We start from the raw sequence: 27,476 nt of genomic DNA, 5'->3' as shown, positions 1-27,476 counted from the left end.
TAATCTCCTCCAGCCCTACAAACCCCCGTGATCTCTGCGCTCCTCCAAATCTTGCCTCTTGCGCATCCTCAATTTTAATCGCCCCATCATTGGCGGCCGTGCCTTCAGCTGCCTAGGCCCTAAGCTCTGGAATTCCCTCCATAAACCTCTCCACCTCTCTCTCCTCCTTTAAGATGCTCCTTAAAACCTACCTCTTTGACCAAGCTTTTGCTCACCTGTCCTAATATCTCATGTGGCTGGGTGTCAACATTTTGTTTGAGTTCACATGCACACGCTGTGCAAGTATGAAGAGGTCACATGCCCAATGGTGTCTATTACTCATTTTTTAAAATTTACTAATCAGAAATGCAATTAGTCACATCTGGATTCCCAATTAGCCACATGTGGCTAGTGGCTAACGTACTGGTCAATACTGCTCTATAAGGTCCCTCTCATTTTTTGTGTAAACAACCCCAGTTTCACCAGTCTTTCTTGCAGTCAATCCTTGTGTGACAGGGCTCATTCTCATGGCTCTTTGCATTATCCCCACAACTTGAAGCTTATTTCCAAAACTGGACATACTACAAAGTGCAAGAAAATGAACATTACCACCATGTTCATAGAATCATAGGTTTATAGCACAGAAGGACACCACCCATCCCACTGTGCCTGCACTGGCTAAATGCGTTTGAATTGATGTCTTTACCAGAGATTTTGGGAAGGGTAAGTACTACACAATAGAGAATATTTTGACTTCCCCCAATGATTAGGTGGGTAAATGCACTGCCTGGTGTGATAGTGAACTATACAGACCAGGAGATCTCTGCTTTGATCTCCTGTCTGGGCTGATGTTCACAACTGGGGTAGCAGGCAGGTGCTACACCTGACTTCACTGTCCCATGGGCTGAGGGGGTGGAAAATCAGACAGGGTTTCCTGTTCGTAACTCTTGCTGGAAAGTGTATATGTGGATATCGTAAAAACACAGCTCTGATGAAACTGCACTCCAGCAAAAATCAGTATCTGCAGAAAGGGGCTAGGGGGATAAACTGAATACTTAGTTTCCTTTATTTCTATGCATGACAGGAAATGTTGATACTAAATTTTAGGTAGTAGCTGTAAATAATGGAACAACAGAAATGGCAGAATTACACAAGCACAAGCAGCATTAGGGAATATGATCTGAACAGTTAAATCACAAACCTCTCACTAATGCTTGCAATTCCCTTTTTAAAAGTGTCCAGTTATTCCCAGAGGTTACATAAACTTTATTTAAGACAGTGTGCAACAAGCGGTGCAGTTCAAATATAAAATTATTAAAGTAAAAGCAAAGGATAGCTTTTGTTCCTCAGTTTCACAGCAGTAATAGGAGCCTCTTATTACAGGAAGGATGTTGTGGTAATATGCCAAGCATGTGCTCTTCGGTTTCCTTAAAAAGACACTCTTCAGTGCTAACTAAACAGACGGTTCCAGATCTCAGCTAAGGCAGCAGCTGAGGTCCAAGTGGGCTCTACACCTCCAGGCTAAGGAAGAGGGACAAAAAGCCAGCCAGGGTTCCTGCTCGTTATCCAGGGACCCCTGCTGGAAAAAAGTGTGTGTGAATGTCATGTGAGGACTGGAGGCCCTCTGTAGTCAAATGGCCTGATATTACTTATCATCTAGGTTTATATATATATATATATATATATATATATATATATAATATATATATAAACAAACATAAGCAAAGTCAGAGATGAGAAAAGGTTATTTGACCCATGAAGCTCACCCTCTAGCACCCCAACTCTCCCACTACAGCCATCCAATTGTATTCCAAACTGACATTTTAGTCTCCACTACCCTGCCTTGCAGGTCACTCGAAATACTGCACACTCCGAGTAAAGAAGGTCCTCCTGATACCTATTTTACATTTATTCTTCACTAATTTCCTTTTCTACTTTCTTGGCTTACTTGGAAGTAACATTCTGGATTTACTTCATACCATTTAATATTTTATATTCTGCAACGAGGTCTCCTCTTTAACCATTTCTTGGAACCAGTTTGCTTTTATCTTTTCCAATATATATTCTTGTGTGATGACCAAAGCTGAAGCCAGCACTAAGTGTTGCCTGACTAGTGCATTGTATATGCTTAGCATAACTTCTGTATGCTCACATGCTGCTGAATTGGCCATAAATCCCAATGTCATTAGATTTTTGTATTACCCACAGGAGGGCAGTCAGCAGCTGTGAAACTGGGCCCAGCAAGAGTCAGTAACTTCAGAAGAGATGGGGAGAAAATGGGTTAAAAAGGCACCACCTTAGTCAGTGGGAAGAGGGAACATTACAGCGGTCTCAGTGACATCACCACCCTGCAATGGTGCATCAGCGCAATTTCCGTCATTGAATCATAGTATCTGCCAAGTTTTTTTTTTTTAAAAACACCCCCTTTTAATTTTAAAGGATAACAATTTTCCCCCAAATTATCCAATCTGCCTCATTAATACAAAAACAAAAGCATGGGGGTTAACGGAGAGTGCCATGCATTAGACACTGCGTTTATACCTCTTGAACCACAGCTCAAATCCAATCCGGACTCAAGATAAGTTTCTCCTGCGTTTGGTGGCTGTAAGGGTTCTAACAAGAAATGATTTAAGCAGTTCCAACCCACTTCCTAGTGGACATTGTATTTACATTCATCTGAAAACTCAAACCACTAGCTAAAAACAATTAGGATATATTTCTACTGTTTTGTACTATTTCATTATAGAATACACTGAGATAATAGGGACGGACCTCAAATTTTCCTGTGTTTTTGCCTACCCTAAAGTTAGCATTAGAGACTGGGAGAAAGGTTAATGACTTTGCACCATCTAGTGGGAAGAGTGAGTACTAAAGGAGTGGGGCCTTACATAAGAACGTAAGAAATAGGAGCAGGAGTAGGCCTTACAGCCCCTCAAGCCTGTTCTGCCATTCAATAAGATCATGGCTGATCTTCGACCTCAACTCCACTTTCCCGTCCGATCCCCATATCCCTTGATTCCCCTAGAGTCCAAAAATCTGTCTATCCCAGTCTTGAATATACTCAACGACTGAGCATCCACAGCCCTCTGGGGTAGAGAATTCCAAAGATTCACAACCCTCTGAAGAAATTCCTCCTCATCTCAGTCTTAAATGGCCGATCCCCTATCCTGAGACTATTCCCCCTAGCTTCTCTTGTCCTTTTTATTCTGATATGAAGTACAAAATGCTGGCAGTAGATTAAAGAATATGATAGCAGACGAGCTTTGGCCCAGCAGCACTGATTTTTAACTAGAAAAGTGTTGCTTTTCTAAAATGTGGTCATCACCCAGATCCTTGCCTAGGATCTAGCTTTTCAATTAGGATTACTGCTCATGATGGATCAATAAAGTACGGGGTACAGTCAGGAGGTTTACTGGATAAATCGAACAGCACATCGAGGAACCCATAATGTTAAAAAATCTACAGACGCACCACCATGGCAAACTTTAATTCAAGCCACGAAAAGCCACTGGATCAATACACTTCCAGTAAGTTAACCGCACAAGCAAGATGCATGGACCCACACTTCAAAATTCTTCTATGTTTTTTCTCCAGAGAAGATGAGTCACCATCAGACTTCATTTTTAAAATTTCCAGAATTCTTTTCAGTTGAAGTATCAGCACAAGCACCAGTGCAGCTGCCACATGTAGTGAAATATTAGCAGGTTCCACACAACCAATATCCAGCTGTCCACAGATTCACTTGCTATAGTCGTCATCACCCTTAGTGGAATACCATTAGGTTTATGGTGTTAACACAAATTTAGCAACAGGAAAAGGCCATTTGACCCAACAGGCCCAAACTCCTTTTTCAGTGATCAACCCTCACCTTCTCACCATATCCCTCTCTCCAGAAATTCTCTCTTGAACCCATTTACACTGTCTGCCTCAATTGCCTTCCCCAGTATTTCATTCCACAACTTTTAGCCTTTCCAAGAAAAAATCTCCACCGACTTATTCCTAACACCCTAATGTTCCTTATATTTGAATCCTTTGTTATAAGTAGTTTGCCTGGATTAATTGACAATTCCTCAATCTTAAAAATGTCAATTCAACCACCTCAAAGCTCTCCTTTTTTCCAAAAATCTAGATTAATTTATTCCAAAAGCTTAATCCATTCTTGAAGCCTCAGAGTGAAGGCCCACTCACCAGCTTCATTATTCCTGTAGCACCAACACCAAAGAAAAGATTTTACACAGCTGGCATAATTGTCAAAATCCACAAGGTAGCAATAGAAAGTGGTGGCCATTTGGGCTCATCCATCCAGAAAGACCTTCCAATCCCATTACAGCATTTAATTGCTTCATAAATGATTCCTGGGTTTTCACCTTCACTAGCCCACCCAGAGTCCATTCCACATGCTGATCACTCTTTGTGTGAAGCTCTTCCTGACATCAGTCCTAAATTTACTTTTTATGAGTTTGAACCTGTGGCCCGTTATCCTACTGACAAAATTAGTTTGAAGACATTTTCTGACTTTACCTTTTTCATAAAGTCACCTTTCAGTTGTCTCCTTTTAAAGCTGAAAAGCCCAAGTATCTGCAGTTTCTTCTCCTAACTCTGTTTTCTAGCACTAGTCTCAATCTCATGGCTCTTCTCTCATTGTCTCCAAGGCCTGAATGTGTCTGATGTGCTGATGGCCAGAACTGGGCATAGTGCTTTAACTTGTACTCAACATAGTTAAGCATTCTGTTTTGCTTTGTTGACTTCTGCCCTACAGTGGCTGGAAACGGTGAGTGTTGAATCTACCAAAAACCCAAATCACTCAATTTCACCAACTTATGGAGTATTTATGGCATCCAAATATATATTAAATTTCCATCTGCCACTGTTACACCCACTTATATATTTTGTTCAATTCATTTTGTATTTCTCAAGCTCCCTCCTCAGTATCGGTTGCCCCTCCTAGTTTAGTATCATCAAATTTGAGCAATTTGCACGGCGTTTCTGAATCCAAGTCATTAATGTTCCACATGAATCCCAGCACCCTGACATAACTCCTGTGACGAGTATGCATTGCTCTCTATCCTTCAATTTCTTATCCATTCCTAATTATTATCCCGAATGTCATATATTATCCACCGGCATTACCATCGCCGAATCCCCCACCATCAACATCCTGGGGGGTCACCATTGACAAGAAACTTAACTGGACCAGCCACATAAATACTGTGGCTACAAGAGCAGGTCAGAGGCTGGGTATTCTGCGGCGAATGACTCACCTCCTGACTCCCCAAAGCCTTTCCACCATCTACAAGGCACAAGTCAGGAGTGTGATGGAATACTCTCCACTTGCCTGGATGAGTGCAGCTCAAACAACATTCAAGAAGCTTGACACCATCCAGGACAAAGCAGCCCGCTTGATTGGCACCCCATCCACCACCCTAAACTTTCACTCCCTTCACCACCGGTGCACTGTGGCTGCAGTATGTACCATCCACAGGATGCACTGCAGCAACTCACCAAGGCTTCACCGACAGCACCTCCCAAACCCATGACCTCGACCATCTAGAAGGACAAGGGCAGCAGGCACATGGGAACACCACCACCTGCACGTTCCCCTCCAAGTCACACACCATCCCGACTTGGAAATATATCGCCGTTCCTTCATCGTCGCTGGGTTAAAATCCTGGAACTCCCAACCTAATAGCACTGTGGGAGAACCTTCACCACAAGGACTGCAGCGGTTCAAGAAGGTGGCTCACCACCACCTTCTCAAGGGCAATTAGGGATGGGCAATAAATGCTGGCCTCGCCAGCGACGCCCACATCCCATGAACGAATAAAAAAAAGCACATTGCTCAAAAAAAGTTAAGGGGGTTGGTCAGGCAGGATCTTGCACTGTTGAATCCAGGTTGGCTGCTGTTGTGGCAGAGAATTGCTCATTCTAACCACCATGCGTGGTAACACGAGTAATGCTCAAAGCTACTTTCAATAATTCATTCCACTATTTAACCCAGTACTGAAGACTAATCGGTTTGTAGTTACCAGCACCTGCTTTGCCATCCTTTTTGAAAATAGACACCAAGTTGTTTCCAATCCAGTGGGACCTAAGCCTCTCAACCCTCTCAAAATGACCGCCCGCGTGCGCCTCGCAACTCTCCTCCCCCGACTTTCTCAATATTCTGGGATAAATACCATCTACCCTTGGCTTTGTTTTGAGACCTTTATGCCTCTCTAGGACTTCCATCTCGTTCATAAAGTTAATTCTTGGATTATCACAATTCATGGAGAGCACATTGTAAATGTCTCCCCTAGCAAATATTTGGCAGAAGTAATTGTTTAGTATATATTAAGTATCTTGTATTTATGCTCAGTTTCAGCCCTATTTGCATTATTTGGGGTTGTTCTTTCTTCTCGGACAGCCCCCTTGAAACACAAAGAAGTTCTAACTGTTGCATCTTGCATCTGCAGCTCTGCTTTTTTCCAGGAGCCACTTTGCCTCACAAACCACCCTATCAATACGTTTCTGCATATTGACAATGATCAAATCTAGACAACTCCAGTATCTCCCATGGAGTTGTCCACAGAGAATCAGAAGATACAGGGCTTTATTACAAAAGTAGTATAATGCTATATATACACAAGATGTATTATCAGGCCAAAGACAGTGAAACTGCATTTTTATTTCCAGCATTTTGCTTTTATTTCAGATTTTCTGCATCCATAGTAGTTTTCTTTTGCATTATTATTACAGGGTTTTGAGATTTTTACCCATATTTTGGATATCAAATTCCACAAGATTAATTTTTCCATGAAACTATAACTGTGGACTACTTTATGAATTCAACATGATCTCTTCCCTTTTTTAAAATGCAGGAGATACAGAAAGATCATAGCAGAGATGTACCAGGTTAGAGATAGGTACCAGCTGCTTAGGATTTTGGTAGCATTGGGGAGGATGGGGCCATGCAGATTGGTTGAACTGGATAAGAATTCTAGGGTTTTGGCAGGAATGTGCTTACGTTTCTCAGCAGAGGAGACAGCTCTGGAGTACCAAATGTTTGGGTGGGGGGGGCATTCTGAAGATTGGCAATAGTTTCACAGGGGTCCTGGGCAGAGAGGCAGCAGCAGAAACAATGGCCAATGTTTGGGGCTGGGGGAATAAATGCTAACAAGCAGTGGAGAGCTGGGAGTTCTGAATTGGAGGACCAAGGAAGGCATATGTTGGAGGATCAAGACTGGGAGTGATTTATCTAGGATTGCAACGGGATCTTGATAAATTGGGCCAGTGGGCCGATGACTGGCAGATGGAGTTTAATTTAGATAAATGTGAGGTGATGCATTTTGGGAGATCGAATCGGGCCAGGACCTACTCCGTTAATGGTAGGGCGTTGGGGAGAGTTATAGAACAAAGAGATCTAGGAGTACAGGTTCATAGCTCCTTGAAAGTGGAGTCACAGGTGGATAGGGTGGTGAAGAAGGCATTCAGCTTGCTTGGTTTCATTGGTCAGAACATTGAATACAGGAGTTGGGATGTCTTGTTGAAGTTGTACAAGACATTAGTTAGGCCACACTTGGAATACTGTGTACAGTTCTGGTCACCCTATTATAGAAAGGATATTATTAAACTAGAAAGAGTGCAGAAAAGATTTACTAGGATGCTGCCGGGACTTGATGGTTTGACTTATAGGGAGAGGTTAGATAGACTGGGACTTTTTTCCCTGGAGAGTAGGAGGTTGAGGGGTGATCTTATGCAAGTCTATAAAATAATGAGGGGCATAGATAAGGTAGATAGTCAAAATCTTTTCCCAAAGGTAGGGGAGTCTATAACGAGGGGACATAGATTTAAGGTGAGAGGGGAGAGATACAAAAGGGTCCAGAGGAGCAATTTTTTCACTCAAAGGGTGGTGAGTGTCTGGAACGAGCTGCCAGAGGCAGTAGTAGAGGCGGGTACAATTTTGTCTTTTAAAAAGCATTTGGACAGTTACATGGGTAAGATGGGTATAGAGGGATATGGGCCAAGTGCAGGCAATTGGGACTAGCTTAGTGGTATAAACTGGGCGACATGGACGTGTTGGGCCGAAGGGCCTGTTTCCATGTTGTAAACTTCTATGGTTCTATGGCTCAATAAGTAAAAGAAATAGTACTGAAAAATACAACAGAAGCTGAAGTGGTAGTCTGATAAATTACTACACTATTCTGAGACTTCTGGGCGTAAACACTACATGATTTCTTACTGAGGTCACTGAAAGACCTGATTGCAATGCACAAGATATTTTCAATACTGTGCAAGATTTTTGAAAAGTTGTCAAAGTTGAAACTGTAAAGACTGCTCAAAAATCATTTATATGATTGTATTTATGTTTTGTCATATTTGTACTGTGGTGTGGTACTAAGCTGTGCAGGCCACAAAAAGTCCCAGTTGTGGCAGCCTTGGGCAAAGAAAAGTGGGGGAGTGGAAATGAGCCAGAGGTTTTTTTTCCCCATTCTGTGACTTGCGTGGGGAAACGTGCATCATGCACACTCAGTTGCGGTGCACTACACAAATTGGCCTCCAACACACAGATAATAGTCACTTGGACAAGGTACTCTTAAGGGCTGGAAAAGGAATAAAGCTTAGGAAAAATATTATACTTGAACTCGGTCCTGCAATGCACATGAATGGGTTGCAGTAAAATCTGAAACTTTGGTGTAACGTATGTTCAAAGTTTAGAACTTTCCTGGTCGCTGTATCCCAAGTTATTTGGTGGGAAGTAATCTTATTTCTGAAGATTATTCTTTCCAGACCCAAGCTCCTTTCTTCTTTCAGTACATGTTTTGGAATATATATATTATACACACACATATACATTAAACACACACAATACTGAAGGTCAGTGCTTCGACTCCCAGCCTGTGTTGAGCTAGTTAACCCCAGCTGGGGCAGCAGTTGGCCTCAGCACCCCAGGGCTACTGTAGAGAAAAGCTTCTGGCTGCTTTCCAGCAACCCCTGCCAGCAGACGTAGGTGGGCAGAGATGAGGACAGGATCAAGGTTAATTATGATGGTCTCCCTCTTCACCACCACCCCCCACCCTTTCAAAGCCTATGACATTCAGAGTCTAGTTTCACATATTAAGATTGGTCACGGGTAAAATACCAGAGGGTGGCAATCAGCTTTACTACTGGACCCCAGCATACTCAGGAAGGGAAGTGAGACAAATTGCAGAAACAAAATATACATCAAGATGCGAAAGTACCTCCTTGTCGAGCATACAGGCTCCCTCCAAAGTAGCCATTCAGTGGCGATGTTGCAGCAAACACAAATATGGCTGTACTTAGCATTGATCCTCTCCTGGAAAAGGAGGGAAACAGAAAATAGATAAGAGCTAAAAATTCAATACACTTTTTCTCAGTTACAAAGTCAACAAAGAATTTCATAGAATCATGGAGGAGGCTGGCTCCTGAACTGAAACTATCCACTCTAATCCCATTCCCCACACCTTTCCCTGTAACTTTGAAGAATCTTTTGGAACAAGATCTTCCCTCTGATGCGTAGAAAACCACCTGAAACTAGGAATGTAACTAAACTTTGAGTTTTGCAGTGGGGCGAAAAATGTTTGATATTGAGAGATTAACAGAAGAATTTGAAGCTTTTTACATTTTTAATAAATAAAGTTTGATGAAAAAACAGCAAATACTGACGAAAAGCACAACTAGTCTCCAGATACTGAACTGACACAGATTTCTCTCTCGCTCCAAGTCACACAAGTCTGTTTTAGCCTCTGAAGCAATAAATGGTTCAACTTATTTTAAAAAGCATACCCAGAGAAGGTTAATTACAATTACTACAGTTAAATTCTTATCTTTCTGTAAATTTACAAAGGAAAATTTAGTTTTTGACAAAGTAGACGTCATATAATACCACAAAAGCTGCACGGTCCCACATTAGAAAACAAAGTTCCCATAATGGCCTGATGGTAAATGTCTCAATAAAGATCAATGCCCGTCAATCTTCTGACGAGAAGAGATGAGAAAGCTACCACTGAGCCAAGTCGACACTTAATAAATATTCAGTATCACTGTTAAATCTGAAGTACAGCAGTTTTTTTTTAAATCACACTCTTCACAGAATAAATCTTTTCTCATACAGAACGTATGCGCATTTGATGGACAATGTGCTACTGATCCCATTTTGCAAGAAATACAGGAAGCACACTGCTTGTAGGTCACAGGTTTCAGTTAAGCATTTATCAACAGATAACATCTTTAGTCACTGCAGTATGCATCTCACACTAAGTTGCATCAATTCTGCTTTAATTAACTGGAGTCTGCAGCATTAATAGCTCCCACCTGATTATCTGGTCATTTGTCTCACTGCAATTATAGTACCCTGCTGTGCACAATTTCACTGCCCTGTCTGTCAACATTACAACGTTGGCTTTGGTACATCCTGAGGATGGGAAAGGGGGCTATATAAATACAAGTTCTTGCTTCCAATACATTCCCTAATGCTATTGCAGAAAACATGGGGAACAGAAGATAAATTATAACGTATGGGTGCTTCACCCAACTGGCCAGTCTTCAAATAAGCCTCAATAGTGAAAATCATGCTATTCAACACATGAAGCCATCGCAGCCAAGCCCAATCCTGTCTACACAGGTATATTTCCAGCATCGGTGACCAGATAGCAATCCAATTGGGAATCTTGGCTGATTTTTCTTCTCTAACTCAGGGCACCAAAAGCCAGTTGTAGCAGCCTTATTGCTGCTTAGGCTGAGACCAGCCAACTTAGCACCGGCCAGGGATTGAACCTAGGACTTCCATGGCTTGTCTGGTTCAGCTTCTCACCAGAAAAAGTTGCTGAACCATCAGGAATACCGAAAAGTATATTTTAGAAAAGTGGTTCAAGCATTTCAATTTTTTGACTAATGCATGACAGAAGGCAATATAGGACATTAAAATATCAGTTTAGTGAAGGGGAGTAATTTAATTAGAAAAAATATCCTGCAGGGCTTAACCTTTAAAGTAGCTCCTTATTCAGCACCAATATCTCTGGCAGAAAATGCATGCAACATTCTACAATAGAAAAGATGCAACATTTTAAAAGCTTCAAATGATATTCAGCCCCCAAAATGTTAAGCAGCTGGCCTTAAACACAGCCCCAGAGGCATTTTGAAAACTATAAATCAGGACTAAGTCACTTCAGTGCATCAGCTTTGAAGGAGTCTTTTCTATTTCTGATTTCCTCCCCCCATGTGATGGTGCTGGCAGCTGGCTAAGCACCTCATCCAATAAGCCATTCTTCACCTGGAAGCCTAGACTGAGTGTTGGCAGGCTGTGCCACTGCAGGTGCAATTGCAGCCAAGCCCAATCGTGTTCTCACCTAACGTGTGCACACACACACACAGTTTCCAGCACAGTAATCAAGAATGGGAACCCTGGCTAGTATTCTACTGCCTTAGGTGAGAAGAACTGATGCCAACTGTAGCAACTCAACAGCTCAATTCAGCCCAAAAGGTGCTACTTACTACAAGGTTCAGAGTTTACATGTGCTAATGCTGCCCTCTGTTGGACGATACAAGAAGCGATGTCTGAAAACAAATAATTCCTTTCTCATTTGAGAAATTTGAGTGAAAAAGCAGACTCGTACCAGGAGAGCGGTGAGGACACAGCAATCAGGCCTCATGTCCATGGGGCGGGGGGGGGGGGGGGGGGAAAGAGAGGGCCAGGTTCCTGGTCAGCATCACCAAATCACAGATAAATACGGAAACACCTGCAGTCCACCTTACACAGCTTTCACTGCTCTCTTAAATGACACTACATTTCACCCCTACTGACCATTCCAACTGCTGGAGCTTCCTTACATCAATCCTAAATCAGTCTTTCAACAATTTAAATCCGTGCTCTCCTATCCTACTGCCAAGGTTTACCATGAAGTCGTGCTCTGGAGTTACTTTTTCTAAACCATTTACTATCTACACAGCCATTCAGCTGTCAGCTGTTCGAGAAGTTGCTAATTGGTCAGTAGTAGTCCAGAGTGCTGGTTTCAAATTGAAAGGAGGAAACAAAAGTAACTGATACCATATTACAAGGTCCGACCTTCTGGAAAACTCATCGAAGGGGAGGATGGGTAGCTGATTAACCAGCTATCGATAGTACAATACACATCACCTATACTAATCTGTCATGATCATTTGGTCTACTGGCTAAATCAATCACTAAAACCGGATTCCACTAAACACACCTCAAAAAAAACTCCCCCCCTCCCCACCAACCCCCAAACTTTTCAAGGCTGAAGAGCCCAGGCTTCTCCAGCTTCCTCGCAACTCAATCTTCTGTCCCTTTTCTACACTGCTTCCAGCCCCTGAATGTAACCTTTGTGTTTCTGTGACCAAAACTTGACACTACTCAAAGTGTGGCCGTCTCGGAGTGCTGTATAGTTTCAACATAATATCCATATCCAGCGACTCCTGCTAGAAAGAGCTTGTGTGGATGTTGGGAAGAACAGGCTCAGCTTAGCAGTGAGGCGTTCTACTGCGAAATAGCGCGTTACACAAAGAGTGGACAATCAGGTGAGGCATCAGAGGTTTCCCAGCACCTAGAGAACATATCAAGGCATAAATCACCAGGAGGGCACAAAACTGGAGAGAGGGGAAAAGAAGTAAACTTTAAAAATGCGTTTTCCTTTTAGCTAATGTAAAATAGTATAAAAGTAACCTGGCAAACTGATATGGAGCTCAGCAAGATGTGACAGGCAGTCAGGTCTTCCCACGCTGTATTGCAACACAACACATTGAACCCACTGACATTTTTCCTCCCCCTCCTCCCCTACAAACTGTAACTTTTATTAGGACACATTTCCACAGGCTCTGGCAGCCTTCCAATTCTTCTATATGCACATTATTCCATCATAGAGCGCATCACAGCTGTGCTCGATCCACTTCCACATGATCTCCATGTATGCAGACTTTCCAGCAAATGGGGAGGGGGCACGGCACTTTGGGCTTCAATCAGCAATGGTTCATTTTCCCCAACCCAGCTCACGATAGCTGGTAAGTCAGGGGTGCAGAAAGCAATCTGCTGTACTCCCTAGTGCCACCTAGGGCCAAGGAAAGCTAGCTCAGCACAACCTATGGATCAAATCTGGGACCTTCTCGTAAGTATCTCATTCAGCAGGACAATAACCTACTAGGTCATCACAGGAAAGCTATAAAAGTACTCTCAGCATCGTCGATGTACATATTTTTTTCTCCTTAGCTGGAACTGCTATATTTCTCCCACCAAAAGGAACATTGCACACAATCCTCTGCAGAGGCGCTCACTAAACTTATATTTAAAACAATATTGAAAAAGTGTTAACGGACCAATAACGTGAGCTATATATACTTACTCTGTGTACAAGTCTTCTATCATTGCCACAACAATGACAATGAGGGACACGAAGAAAATCTGGCAGCCAGATCCTATCAGTGATGAAAATATTAGTGGGTGACTAGATGGCCTGAATACATCACCATGGACTTGTTTCCATCCATACTCATCTCCCAGATCTCTGTCCTGTTAAAATATAATTTTAATATGGGTTAGATGCATGGACTTTCAATCCTCCTTCAATCCAGTTAGGAAACATAATGTTATTTATAACATTTACTTATTGTAAATTCATGCCAAAAGAACCATTAATAAGCTGGGCAAAAGTCCAAACAAGTAACGATCACAAACAGTATATCCAACATGCAAATTTTGGACGGCTATATGTGGTATTTTGGCACCTGCGAACAAATATTTTTACTTACTTAAAGCATTTAAAGTAGATGCTTTATTAACAATGCAGAAGGTACCTGCGATTGAAGGGTGAACCATAAATCATCAATGGAAGCTCAGATATGCTGTGTCACATCTGGCCCTTGATCTCCCAGAAATCCTGGCACAGGCAGCCTATGCTCAGTTCTAACAAACTTGTGAACCATATCTTTCACCACTGCAGTTACCAAGATTAATGTCACCTCACTCCACCGGTTCACATTTCTGGCCACTTCTTGATTGATTCTGATGTTGTGGTACAGTGCAGTGCCTTGAAGAGGTGGACCAGCTGACAGGGCATCAATAATAAACACTCTCCACACTTAGATGGTGGTCTATTCATTTGTGCCTGCTCCTCATATAGTGAGGAACAGCTTAAATGGCCTTTCTGATGTAAACCATGAAAGTTTTGTTTGATGTTGCTTATTAAATCTACATACTGCTGCAATACATCCACAGGATTTGCCAAGTCACAATAAGAAAATTCTTATCTTTAAGACATGCAATGCAAAGTGCGAAATTGGCACAATAAATTAAATGCTGTGATTTTGCAAATATTCAAGACCATTCAAATCTTGTACAAATGAAGAAAGCAGAGCTGAGGACATACAGTTGAGTGGCTACCAAAGATGCTATATTGACAGCTAATGAAAGTAAACACATTAAAAATACAAGGGCAGTCTTAAACAGCGTCTGAAGTGCATGATATTCTTATCGATTCCTGTGAAAATACCACCCGAAGCAAACTAGCCACTCGAAAAACTGAAGCACGACAGGGCTAGTTGAGTAAAATCGAAAGCTCAGACAGCAAAGCACAACACTTGTTGGACGAGTCAGCCTACAGAGCACTGCCTGGGCACAGACTGTGGTGGTATGGCCTCACCAACCATCCCTGTGTCGTCAGCACAAATCAAAATCATTCTGAAAGATAATGTAATCAATGCTTAAATGCCCTTGCCCTATCCCCCAATTTTACCTTCCTAGTTATTTTGCCCTTCTCCACCCTTCTTTGCTCTCATAGGCATAGAGTTGGGATTCGCCTTTGAGAGGGGCTTCATTAACCTTACTATTTAGGTAAAATGTTCGGTGACATACCCAGGCCACAGAAAACCCTAGTCAGTCCATTATTACTGGGATTATTCTTATGCCTCCACAGGATCACTCTCCAGTCATTAAGCAGTCATTAAGAAAATCACATCAGGCCTCTTTCTAGTTTTAAACTATTAAGCAAATTTATTAAACCATGAACAAGTGACTGCATAACAAAATATATATACACATTCACAATAAAAATGATATTTATCTTAAAAGGAAAATAAACGGTCATGGATTTATGACAACTTGTTTCTCTATAAACTGCTTTAAAAGCAGCTCTGCTGCTTCTTGTCTCCTTATGAATTGCGGGAGAGCCTAAAATCTACCTGCCTTTCTATGAAGATTTCAGTTTGTCCAACACTCAACGGACACTCTTGCCCCACCCTTTTTTATACTACTCATTTCTAACGTAACAGATTGAGGAAGTGCCAGCCTGATTCAAAAAATAACAGGCCGGCCAAGACTCGACCAATGAGGAAGTTTACATTTGAAAATCAAGTGTTAAGACTACCTTTCAAACTGGTTATCAGTGAGACAATAATGACAAACTTTGTAACATATGAAATCATATAGGCTGAGACTGTGTGGGTCATGTGTTGTGCTTGATTTAAAGGGGCAGCTACCAAATCAAAGCAAGGCAGGACTGCTGCATACTTCTCTCTCAGGCCTCAAGCTATCCCATGTCCTGAGAGAGCAAGTCAGTCATCATTCTGAAAAGTCATCACCAAAATTACCATTACCTAAGGACACATCCTTACCATGTCATCCATTTCTTCTTCCTTACTATATCTAGCATAATCCTTTCTTAATGTGCGCATTAGAATCATGGAAACCAATCCAACCAGGAAAATAACCATCATGAAGGAATTGAAGATCGAAAACCAGTGAATCTGTCGGCACAAAAAAAGAGATATCTTCAGAATTTACATGTGTCAATTTTCATTTTACAGAATTGGCATGCAAAGTCAAATTTAACAACCTAAAACAAATTCCCTGTGACAAACTGATGTTCAATAAGATAATCTTTAACATTTGTAGGAGCAACAGGCCCCAGTGGCTTAATTAGAATTAGAGCCAGCACACAACTCGACCACATTAGCCAGAAGTACCTAGTTCAATTCTCGGTCTGCGACCTCAGCTAAGTAAAATTGTCCTCAGTTCCCCCTTGCTAAGGAGTGGAAAAATTAACCTTCATTTTCAGTGGCTTCTGCTGGAAAGTATGTTCGTGGGTGAGGACTGGATCGGGCACAGCAGTGGTGCCCCCCACGATTAAACAGCACGCCATTGCCTACTGTCTGAGCTCACGAAGAATGAGCACTTGGGTGAGGTACTGGAGGGCAACCAGCACCCATGGAGTCACACTTCAGAAGGTGGGGGTGGGGAGAGAACAGCATTGGGAAAAAGGCATTGGAACAACAGGAGAAATGGTTATATAGCATTCTTCTAATTTTTACAGGGCTCAGAGTTGAACCAGAAATGAGCTAATGTAAATTTTGAATAGTTTTAAAGGGCAGGCTTTATTTACAGAAGCACAATCTACTAACATGACTCATGATGTACTGAAGTTACACTAGACAAATGCTTGACCAGCTACCAGAAATGGAAAAATAAGATTCATTAATACAGAACCATAAACACATTTCTTGTCCAGCACGAACTTTAGCCAACTGAGAATTACTGCACCAATTTCATATTCATAGTATCACAGTATGGTACAGCACAGGAGGAGGCCATTCAGCTCATCGTGCCTGTGCCGGCTCTTTGAAAGAGATATCCAATTAGTCCCAGTCCTCTGCTCTTTCCCCATAGCCCTGTAAATGTTTTCCCTTCAAGTATTTATCCAATTCCTTTCTGAAAGTTACTATTGAATCTGCTTCTCCCACCCTTTCAGGCAGTGCATTCCAGATCATTACAACTCTGCTTAAAAAATGTTTCCTCATGTCGCCTCTGGCTCTTTTGCCGATCACTTTAAATCTGTGTCCTCTGGTTACCGACCCTTCTGTCACTGGAAACAGTTTCTCCTTATTTACTTTCTCAAAACCGTTCATGATTTTAAACACCTCTATCAAATTTCCCCTTAACCTTCTCTGCTGAGAACAGGCCTAGCTTCTCCTGTCTCTCCACGTAACTGAAGTCCCTCATCCCTGGTACCAGTCTAGTAAACCTTTTCTGAACCCTCTCTATAGCCTTGACATCTTTCCTAAAGTGTGGTGCCCAGAACTGATCACAATATTCCAGCTGTGGTCTAACCAGTGTTTTCTAAAGGTTTAGTATAACTTACTTGCATTTGTACTCTATGCCTCCATTAATAAAGCCCAGGATCCCATATGCTTTTTTAACAGCCTTCTCAACTTGTCCTGCCAACTTCAAAGATTTGTGTAAATGACAGCCCCAAGTCTCTCTATTCCTGCACTCCCTTTAAAATTGTACCATTTAGTTTATATTACCTCTCCTCATTCTTCCTACCAAAATGTATCACTGCACACTTCTTTGAGTTAAATATCATCTGCCATGTGTCTGCCCATTTCACCAGTCTGTCTATGTCCTCCTGAAGTCTGTTACTATCCTCTACATTGTTTTCTACATTTCCGAGTTTCGTATCATCTGCAAATTTTGAAATTATACCCTGTATACCCAAGTCCGGGTCATTAATATATATCAAAAACAGCAGTGGTCCTAATACTGACCCCTGGGGAACACCACTGTATACTTCCCTCCAGTCTGGAAAAACAACTGTTCTGCTCACTGTCCTTCAGCCAATTTTGTATCCAGGATGTCACTGTCCCTTTAATCTCATGGCCTTTAATTTTGCTAACAAGTCTATTATGTGGTACTTTTGAAAGTCCATATATACATCACCCCTCTCCATTACTTCACCAAAGAACTCAATCAAGTTAGTTAAACAATTTTCCTTTAACACTGTGTGCATTGTATATTCATTTAATATTGTACTGAAAATATTTCCAGTCCAGTACTGTTTTGACCTCCTGGCCATTAATGGGCATTATGTGGAGAAAGCAATTAACAATGTATTATCAGGGCCCCTGACTTATGATTTATCAATACTCAAATTACATTTTATTATTTGGTAATCTGGGATTTTAACTGGTGTGATAGGAATGAAATTCAGCAAACCTGTTCACTTTTCCACAAAAGCTGTAAAGCAGTAGCTTTGACTATTATATTATGTTCCTTTACACATGCACTCAACATTTTTTTCTTCTTACTTTCTTTAAAGCCCAGGAATCAAAAGGCAGATGGTAGGCAAGATGTTGGGGAATAGTGGGCATACGGGGAAGTGGGTATCAGGGGATTGTGGAAACCGGTGAGTGGGGCAGGAGAATATATTTGCTCATATGTTGCACCTGAATGTATAGCTAGCACAAATCTTTGCACGAGTTAGGCTGGGGAAATGATTTTGAATGCAGCTGGCTATCAGACTCCTCATGCATTGTGGCTGAATTAAACAAACTGCTACCAAGCTAAAACTGGGCAAATTCCTTCATTTTTGTCACTCTTCATTTTTATCTCGGTCAGATTGCACCTGTGGTTTCTTTTGCTGACAGAAGCAAAACTATTATTTATTGAGAATGTACTTAGTTTTCTCAATGGAAAAGACCAAGAGTATTTCAGTTTGTTTTTCCAAGTGATTTAAGCCTCGCTAGAAAGCCAGTTTAAATTATTGGGTTCCTCCATGTTAATCCCTTCATTTTGGCTCCAAATTTAGTTCAAAATCTCTCTCTTCTGGGTCAAATTAACATCCACAGACTGTGCAACCAGCTTCTATCTGTCAGCTTTGCTCCCTTGTAGCACAGTGGAAAAACTCCAGTGGGTGAGGTAACTGATTTTTGTATAATGATCTGAAAAATGTAAACTATGAATTTTGGCATGTTAATCTGAAGCAAATGAAGTTTAGCTGTGAAGTGTGTTAAAAAATACATATGTTTGACAGCAAAAATGACCATCAGAACATGCTAGAATTTGCTGTAAGCCTGGTCCCCTCTATCTAAATGATTGAGAACTACTGACAGCACAAGATGATATACTTTTAGGCTCTGAAAACAGCTTAGTTTTTTCTGCATGAAAACCCAGAAACTGCATAAATAATGAACTTGAGTGTTTTATGGGGTAATTTGTTTGAGAATCTTGTTTAATAAAGATCGTATAAATTGGCAACACACTAATAGGCTTTTAGTATAGCAGACCAAGCACCTTAAACAAGCCTAGAGACAAGAACCAAATAATAGCTGAAAACATAGTGGGGTGGGGGTGTCTGAAGGTCTAAAGGGACAAAGGGAGGTTGAGTTCCATTCTCGTGGACCTCCTTCCTCAAGGCTGCCAGACCCTGCCATCCCTCAATATTGCCAGAACTTAGTGCCCCCCTCAAAACTCCAAGACCTCATTAACCACTTTCCCCCAGGATCCCACTTCCTCATTGTCCTGGATGATCCCTCCCCTGGAGGTGACCCCATCCCCAGACCCCGGGATACCCCTCCCAGTGCTTCAAGATTCCATGACCTTCCTCCCAATACTGTTAGACCCAAGGATCCCCTCCAATGTGCTTTGAGAAACAGCCCCCAAGCTCCCAGAACTAGGGATCTTTCCGAAGTATCGAAAGACTCCCAGATCCCTTCTCCCATTGCTCCTAGACCCCAAGCATCTTTCTGGTGCTGCCAGATCCTGGGAGCTTTTCTCCTAATGATCCCAAACCCCCCTCAAACTACTGCCAGACCAAGTCCACAGTCTCGAGATCCTAGGGCCAACCTCAACATTGAAATCAGTGGTCCTTAGCACAACATTCCTGTTCTTATAAATTCAAAAAGATCACAAGACAATGATCACAAAATAAGTAACAGATGAGGTAGGCCATACAGCCCACCCTTCCACAGGAATCCACTGTTCCCTCATCACAGGTATCTAACCGATTCAAGTTTTTGCCCCCACCTATAATATACCCTCCAATTAACTGTGAGCAAAACACCAGGAGATCAGCTAGGGTATGTTCCAAGTCGTGAATAGCATGTACCCCACAGCAGCACCTGCCAATGGACGAGTGGTTAAGGTGTTGCACTTGAAATCCAATGATGTTTCCCTGCATAGGTTCGAATCCCCCTCCTGCCCGAGTGACCCTCCCCTTTCTCCCCTCCCCCCATACAGACCCGCTCCTCTCTTTCCCTCCACACTGAACTGGCTGCCCTCTGGCCCGCAAAGGGGCCAGCCTGGGAATACCAGGTGCAGGAGGCTGGTCTCAGCTCTGCATTTTCACGCTGCCTTCAAACATCAATCTTTGAGAGCTTGAGCACAGAGCTTGGTGAGGAAAGAGCTGGGTGAATCACTAAACGGAGTGAGCTGTTAAACAGAGTGAAGACAGGAATTTGGACAGTGGGAATTAGGTGCAAAGATGGGGAAGGAGGTCCGAAGTAATTTAAACCAAGGGACAACAGAAAAAGAGTAAGAGGGGAGTGCGTGAATAGAATTTAATTACACATATATTAAACAAATAATTAATAGGAGATAAGGGGGTATTAAACTAAATCATGTATTTAACATTGGAGCTATATAGAGTTTAAGTAAAATGATGGGACAGCTGAGACCCGTTGCCTGCATTTCCTGTGCCGTGTGGGAACTCTAGGATTCTTTATACGTCCTGAATAACCACGTTTGCAGGAAGTGCCTCCGGCTGCTAGAGCTCGAGCTCAGGGTTTCTGAACTTGGAGTGGCTGGAGTCACTGCAGGGCATATGGGGGCCTCAAAATTTTCTGGATCGCATGTTGCAGGAGATGGTCACTTCTCAGCCACAGAAAGCTCAGGAGGACAGAAAGTGGGTGACCATCCAGCAGGGTAGGAAGAGGCAGGCAGTGCAGCAATCCTCCGGTACTCCTGCACTCTCGGCGCTGAGTAGCGGTGAGGGTGACGACACCTCGGGGAAGTGTGGTCTAGAGCACATCCACAACAACATGGGGCACAGTGAAGTGTAGAAATGCAGTGGTCATAAGGGATTAGATAGTCAAAGGTCCTACAGACAGAGTTTTGGGAGCTAGGGATGAAATTAAAGAGCAGGACCTCAAAAGGTGATAATCTCTGGATTACCCCCAATGTCAAGTATAGGAACTTTTCACATCGTTCACCTGACGAAGGGGGAAGCCTCCGAAAGCTTGTGAATTTAAAATAAAATTGCTGGACTATAACTTGGTGTTGTAAAATTGTTTACAAGTATAGGAACAGTAAAGTAAGACAGGTGAATGCATGGTTAGAGTGATGGTGCAGAAGCGATAGTCTCAGATTTCTGGGGCATTGGAACCAGTTCTGAGACAGGGGGAACCTGTACAGGATGGACGGGTTGCACCTCAACAGGGCTGGGACCAATGTCCTCGCAGGGAGGTTAACTGTGGAGAAGGGTTTAAACTAACTTGGTGGAGGGAGGGGCACCAGGATGAAGTATTAGAGAGGAAAAACAAGGTGTACAGAAGACTAGGCGTGACAAACAGCATTAGAATAAAGAGTGGCTCAGAAATAGAAGTGATCAGACAGGGGAGAATTGCAAAGCAGACTAAGGTGGGTTTAGAGCATGTGTGTAAATACACTGAGCGTGATAAATAAGGTTGGTGAGCTGCAGGCACAAGTAGCCACATGAGATTATGATACAGTGGCAATAACAAGAAACCTGGCTGAAACAAAGGGAGGATTGGGAACTTAATATTCTTGGCTACCAGGGATTCAGGAAAGATAGTGAAGGAAAAAAGAGGGGTGTGGCAGTATTGATCAAAGAAACTGTGTTACAGCACTGGAAAGGGATGATGTACTTGAGGGTTCAATGACAGAATCTATTTGGTTAGAATCAATAGAGGAGCTATTACACTGCTGGGCATATACTACAGGCCACCAAATAGTGGGAAGGAGGAGCAAATTTTCAGGCAAATTGCAGAAAGATGCGAGAACTTTAGACTAGTGATAATGGGAGATTTCAATTATCGTAATGCAGACTGGGAAAATAACAGTGTAAAGAGCAGAAATGGGGAGGAATTCCTGAAATGTGTACAAAAGAACTTTCTTGATCAGTATGTTTCCAGCCCAATGAGGAAGGAAATAGTGCTGGACGTGGTTAATGAAGTGGGGCACGTGGAGCATGTTTCAGTGGGGGAGCATTTGGGAAACAGTGAGCACAATATCATTAGGTTTAGAGTAGTTATGGAAAAGGAACAGGAAAAAAAATCAAATGTGAAAATACTCGACTGGAGGAGGGCAAATGTCTGAGTTGAAAAGGGAAATGGGCACAGGTGGATCGGAATCAAAGATTGGCAGGTAAAACAGTAAATGTGCAATGGGAGACCTTCAAAGTGGAGTTAGTTTGGGTAAGGAGTACACACATTCCCACGAGGGGGAAAGGAAGGGTATCCAAAGCTACAGTTCCCTGGATGACTAAAGGTATAGAGATTAAAATGTCAGGCTCATAATACAGTACAGAACCAAGCTGGATACAGAAAGTACAGGGGAGAAATTATAAAGGAAATAAGAGGGGCAAAGAGAGAGCATGAGAATAGATTAGTGGCTAACATAAAAGGGAACCCAAAAGTCTTTTAGAAACATATCAATAGTAAAAAGGAAGATTGGGGCAGATTAGAGACCAAACAGTAGTTTTTATTGTGGAGGCAGAGGTACGAAATGAGTACTTTGCATCAGTCTTCACTAAAGAAGAGGATACTGCCAATGTTACAGTAAAGGAGGTGGTAGTAAAGAAATCGGAAAGGCTGGAAATAGGTTAAGGGGGGATACTTAAAAGCTTGGCCGTGCTCAAAGTAGAAAAAGTCACTCGGTCCAGGTGGGATACATCCTAGGTTGCTAAGTGAAGTAAGGATGGAGATAGCAGAGGGAGCATGGAGTAGCAGCTATCGACAGAGTCTGAAATTGGGAATTTGGTGAGTGAGGGGATTCGGTGCAGTAAGGGGTGAGGTGCATTTGTTTAGGCAGCAGAGAGGAGCGTACCGAGAGCGGGTCATAGCAACAAAACCAAACTGCAGTGTGATGTCACAGGTAAGGCAGGTAGGTGGTGGGTGGTGAGTATCTCTTCTGTTTTCTTCTTTCTTAGGACTGTGGGCTCAGTAACTTATAGCATAAAACTATTTTTTTTTTAAAAACTAAATTTAATTAATAAATTAAACAAGGCTAGTACTTGGTTCAACCTAAAAATAATTTGATTGGCATTGTAGTAATCAATTAAATAAATAAAATAGTTATGACAGGGCAGGAGATGTGTTGCAGCTGCAATATGTAGGAGCTACTGGACAGTTTTGTCCAGGGCGACTACATCTGCAGTAAGTGTCTGCAGCTCGAGGAACTTTGGCTCCGAGTTGAGGGGCTGGAGTCCGAGCTGCAGACATTGCGAGGCATCAGGGAGGGAGAAAGTTACCTGGACACTTTGATCCAGGAGGCAAGCCACGCCCCTTAGACTAAATACTGTAGAATTGGCACATGGTCAGGGACAGGAGGGTGTGACTGCGAGTGAGGCAGGTACGGGTATCCAAGAGGTAGCTCTGCAGGAGCCTCAGCCTCTGCGCTTGTCCAATAGATATGAGGTTCTTGCAGCCCTTGTGGACGAGTGCAGGGACTGCAGGGAGGATGAGCAAACTGGCCACGGCACCGAGGTTCAGGGGGCCGTTCAAGTTGGGGAGGGGGGGGTGAGTAAAAAGGAATGTGGTTGTAGTTGGTGACAGTATAGTTAGAGGGATAGATACTCTTCTCTGCAGCCAAGAGAGAGAGTCCCGAAGGCTGTGTTGCCAAGGTTAAGGACATCTCCTCAGGGCTGGAAAGAAACTTGGAGTGGAAGGGGGGAGGATCCAGTTGTCGTGGTCCATGTAGGTACCAATGACATAGGTGAGACTGCGAAAGAGGTTCTGCTCAGGGAGTTTGAGCAGCTAGGGACTAAATTAAAAAGCAGAACCACAGAGGTGATAATCTCCGGATTATTACCTGAGCCACGAGCAAATTGGCACAGGGTAAATCAGATCAGTGAGATGAATGCATGGCTCAAAGATTGGTGTGGGAGAAGTGGGTTTCGATTCATGGGGCACAGACACTAGTACTGGGGAAAGAGGGAGCTGTTTCGTTGGGACAAGCTTCACCTGAACCATGCTGGGACCAGTGTCCTGGCAAACCGAATAACTAGGGTGGCAGAGAAGGTTTTAAACTAAATGTGGGAGGGGGGGGGGGGGGAGGGGGGGGGGAGGAGAAAGAGGGCTCAGGTGGGGCGAAGTTTAGATTGATAAAGAGAAAAGACAAGGAAGTAGTACAGGAAAGTGATGGGGTTAATGATAAACAGAGTGTGTCAGGAAGGGAAAGAGCGTACAAACATAAGTGTGCACTCGCAAATGGGGCCAGGGTAGGAAAGAATGGTAAAAAGATAAAATTAAAGGTTCTTTACCTGAATGCGCACAGCATTCGTAATAAGATAGATGAATTGACGGCACAAATAGAAACAAATGGGTATGATCTCCTGGCCATTACAGAGACATGGTTGCAAGGTGACCAAGGTTGGGAGCTAAATATTCGGGGTGATCTAACATTTTGGAAGGATAGGAAAAAAGGTAAAGGTGGTGGGGTAGCTCTGTTAATAAAGGATGAAATTGGTATAATAGTGAGAAATGATCTTGGCTCAGAAGATCAAGATGTCGAATCAATTTGGGTGGAGGTAAGAAATAGCAAGGGAAAGAAATCACTGGTGGGAGTAGTCTATTGGCCCCCTAACAGTAGCTACACTGTAGGGCAAAATATTAATCAGGAAATAAGGGGGGCTTGTAAAAAAGGTAATGCAATAATTATGGGCGATTTTAACTTTCACTTAGATTAGACAAATCAAATCGGCAAAAATAGCACTGAGGTGGAGTTCATAGGGTGTACTAGGGTCTGTTTCTTTGACCAATACGTCGGGGAACCAACCAGGGAACAGGCCATTTTGGATCTGGTAATGGGTAACGAAACAGGATTAATTAATGATCTCAAAGTAAAGGATCCCTTGGGAAGCAGTGATCATAACATGATAGAATTTCACATCCAGTTTGAGAGCAAGGATCTTGGGTCTGAAACTGCCATATTAAAATTAAATAAGGGCAATTATAAAGGAATGAGGGCAGAATTGGCTAAAGTGGACTGGGTAACCAGATTAGATGGTATGATGGTGGATAAGCAGTGGCAAACATTTTAAAAAATATTTTATGACTCGCAACAAAAATATATCCCTGTTAGGAGGAAATACTCCACAAAAAGGGTGAGCCAACCATGGCTAACTAAGGAAGTAAAGGATGGTATCAGATTAAAAGAAAAAGCATACAACATGGCAAAGATTACTGGTAAGCCCGAAGATTGGGAAAACTTTAAAAACCAGCAAAGGATGATTAAAAGAATAATAAAGAGGGAGAAAATAAATTGAGAGTAAACTAGCAAGAAATATAAAAACTGACAGTAAAAGCTTCTACAAGTATATAAAAAGGAAGAGGGTAGCTAAAGTAAACACTGTCCCTTAAAGGATGAGACTGGGGAAATAATAATGGAAAACAAGGAAATGGCAGAGGAATTGAACAGATATTGTGTATTTGTCTTCACAGTAGAAGACACTAATAATATACCAATAATAGTAGAAAATCAAGGTGCAAAGGGGAAGGAGGAACTAAAAACTATCACTAGAGAAAAAGTACTAGATAAACTAATGGGTCTAAAGGCTGACAAGTCCCCTGGACCTGATGGCTTTCATCCGAGGGTCTTAAAGGAAGTGGCTACAGAGGTAGTGGATGCATTGGTTGCAATCTTCCAGAATTCACTAGATTCTGGAAAGTTCCCAGTGGATTGGAAAACCGCAAACGTAACACCCCTATTCAAGAAGGGAGTGAGACAGAAAGCAGGTAACTATAGGCCAGTTAGCCTAACATCTGTCATTGGGAAAATGCTCAAGTCCATTATTAAGGTAATTTTCAAAATGGCAATCTGTAACTAGTGGGGTGCCGCAGGGCTCAGTGCTGGGGCCTCAACTATTTACAATATCGATCAATGACTTGGATGAAGGAACAGAGTGTGTCTTGTGGCCAAATTTGCTGATAGGTGGAAATGCAAGTTGCGATGAGGACACAAAGTGTCTGCAGAGATACTGTCAGGTTAAGTGAATGGGCAAAAATTTGGCAGATGGAATATAATGTGGGAAAATGTGAAGTCATCCACTTTGGGAGGAAAAATAAAAAAGCAAAATATTATTTGAATGGAGAAATACTACAAAATGCTGCGGTACAGAGGGATCTGGGTGTCCTCATACATGAAATACAGAGTCAACATACAGGTGCAGCAGGTAATCGGGAAGGCAAACGGAATATTGGCCTTTATTTCTAGGGGGATGGAGTATAAAAGCAGGGAAGTCATTCTACAACTGTACAGAGTGCTGGTGAAACCACACCTGGAGTACTGCGTACAATTCTGGTGTCCTTATTTAAGGAAGGACATACTTGTATTGGAGGCAGTTCAGAGAAGGTTCACTAGGTTGATTCCAGGTATGGAAGAGTTGTCTTAGGAGGAAAGATTGAACAGGTTGGGTCTATACTCATTGGAGTTTAGAAGAACGAGAGGAGACCTTTTTGAAACATAAGATTCTGAGGGGACTCGATAGGGTAGATGCTGAGAGGATGTTACCCCTCATGGGGGAATCTAAAACTAGGGGGCACAGTCTCAGAATTAGGGGTCGCCCGTTTAAGATGAAAATGAGGAGGAATTTCTTCTCCCAGAGGGTCGTGAATCTTTGGAATTCTTTACCCCAAAAAGCTGTGGAGGCTGAGTCATTGAATACATTCAAGGCTGAGTTAGACAAATTTTTGATCAGCAAGGGAGCCAAAGATATGGGGAAAGGACGGGAAAGTGGAGTTGAGGTAAAAATCAGATCAGCCATGATCTCATTAAATGGTGGAGCAGGCTCGAGGGGCCGAATGGCCTGCTCCTGCTCCTATCTCTTATGGTCTTATCTTCCAATCCTCCTTAGATATGGGAGTGGTGCCAGAGGACTGAAAGATTGCAAATGTTGTATCCCTGTTCAAAAAAGGGGAGAGGGATAAACCCAGTCAGCCTAATGTCAGTGGTGGAGGAACTTTTAGAAACAATAATCAGGGACAAAATTAATTGGCACTTGGAAAAACGTGGATTAATAATTGAAAGCCAGTATGGATTTGTTAAAGGTAAATAGCGTTTGACTAACGTGATTGAGTTCTTTGATAAAGTAACGGAAAAGGTTGATGAGGGTAGTGCGGTTGATGTTGTGTATATGGACTTTTAAAAGGCATTTGACAAAGTACCACATAATAGACTTGTTGGCAAAATTGAAGCCCATGGGACTAAAGGGACAGTTGCTGTTCAGATATGAAACTGACTAAGGGACAGAAAGCAGAGAGTAGTGGTGAACGGTTGTTTTTCAGACTGGAGGGAAGTATACAGTGGTGTCCACCAGGGGTCAGTATTAGAACCACTGCTTTTTTTGATATATATTAATGATCTGGATTTGGGTATAATTTCAAAGTTTGCAGATTCTGAGGGGACTCGATAGGGTAGACGCTGAGAGGATGTTACCCCTCATGGGGGAATCTAAAACTAGGGGGCACAGTCTCAGAATTAG

At 42.4% G+C, this 27,476-nt stretch overlaps 1 protein-coding gene across 1 annotated transcript in view; it reads right to left on the bottom strand.

Moving 5' to 3' along the window:
• Positions 1-27,476, bottom strand: part of tm9sf3 (transmembrane 9 superfamily member 3) — a 116,044-nt gene that overhangs the window by 37,125 nt on the left and 51,443 nt on the right. The window contains exons 6-8 of the mRNA XM_067972760.1: positions 15,598-15,729; positions 13,332-13,498; positions 9,198-9,292 (exon numbers count right to left, since the gene is read on the bottom strand). Coding sequence (XP_067828861.1) covers positions 9,198-9,292; positions 13,332-13,498; positions 15,598-15,729 — 394 coding nt within the window. The remainder of the gene's footprint in view (positions 1-9,197; positions 9,293-13,331; positions 13,499-15,597; positions 15,730-27,476) is intronic.

This window comes from Heptranchias perlo, chromosome 36 (assembly GCF_035084215.1).
Source record: "Heptranchias perlo isolate sHepPer1 chromosome 36, sHepPer1.hap1, whole genome shotgun sequence".
Lineage (NCBI taxonomy): Eukaryota > Metazoa > Chordata > Chondrichthyes > Hexanchiformes > Hexanchidae > Heptranchias > Heptranchias perlo.
Note: the sequence above shows the minus strand (reverse complement) of the source record. Positions and strands in the feature narration are given on the sequence as shown.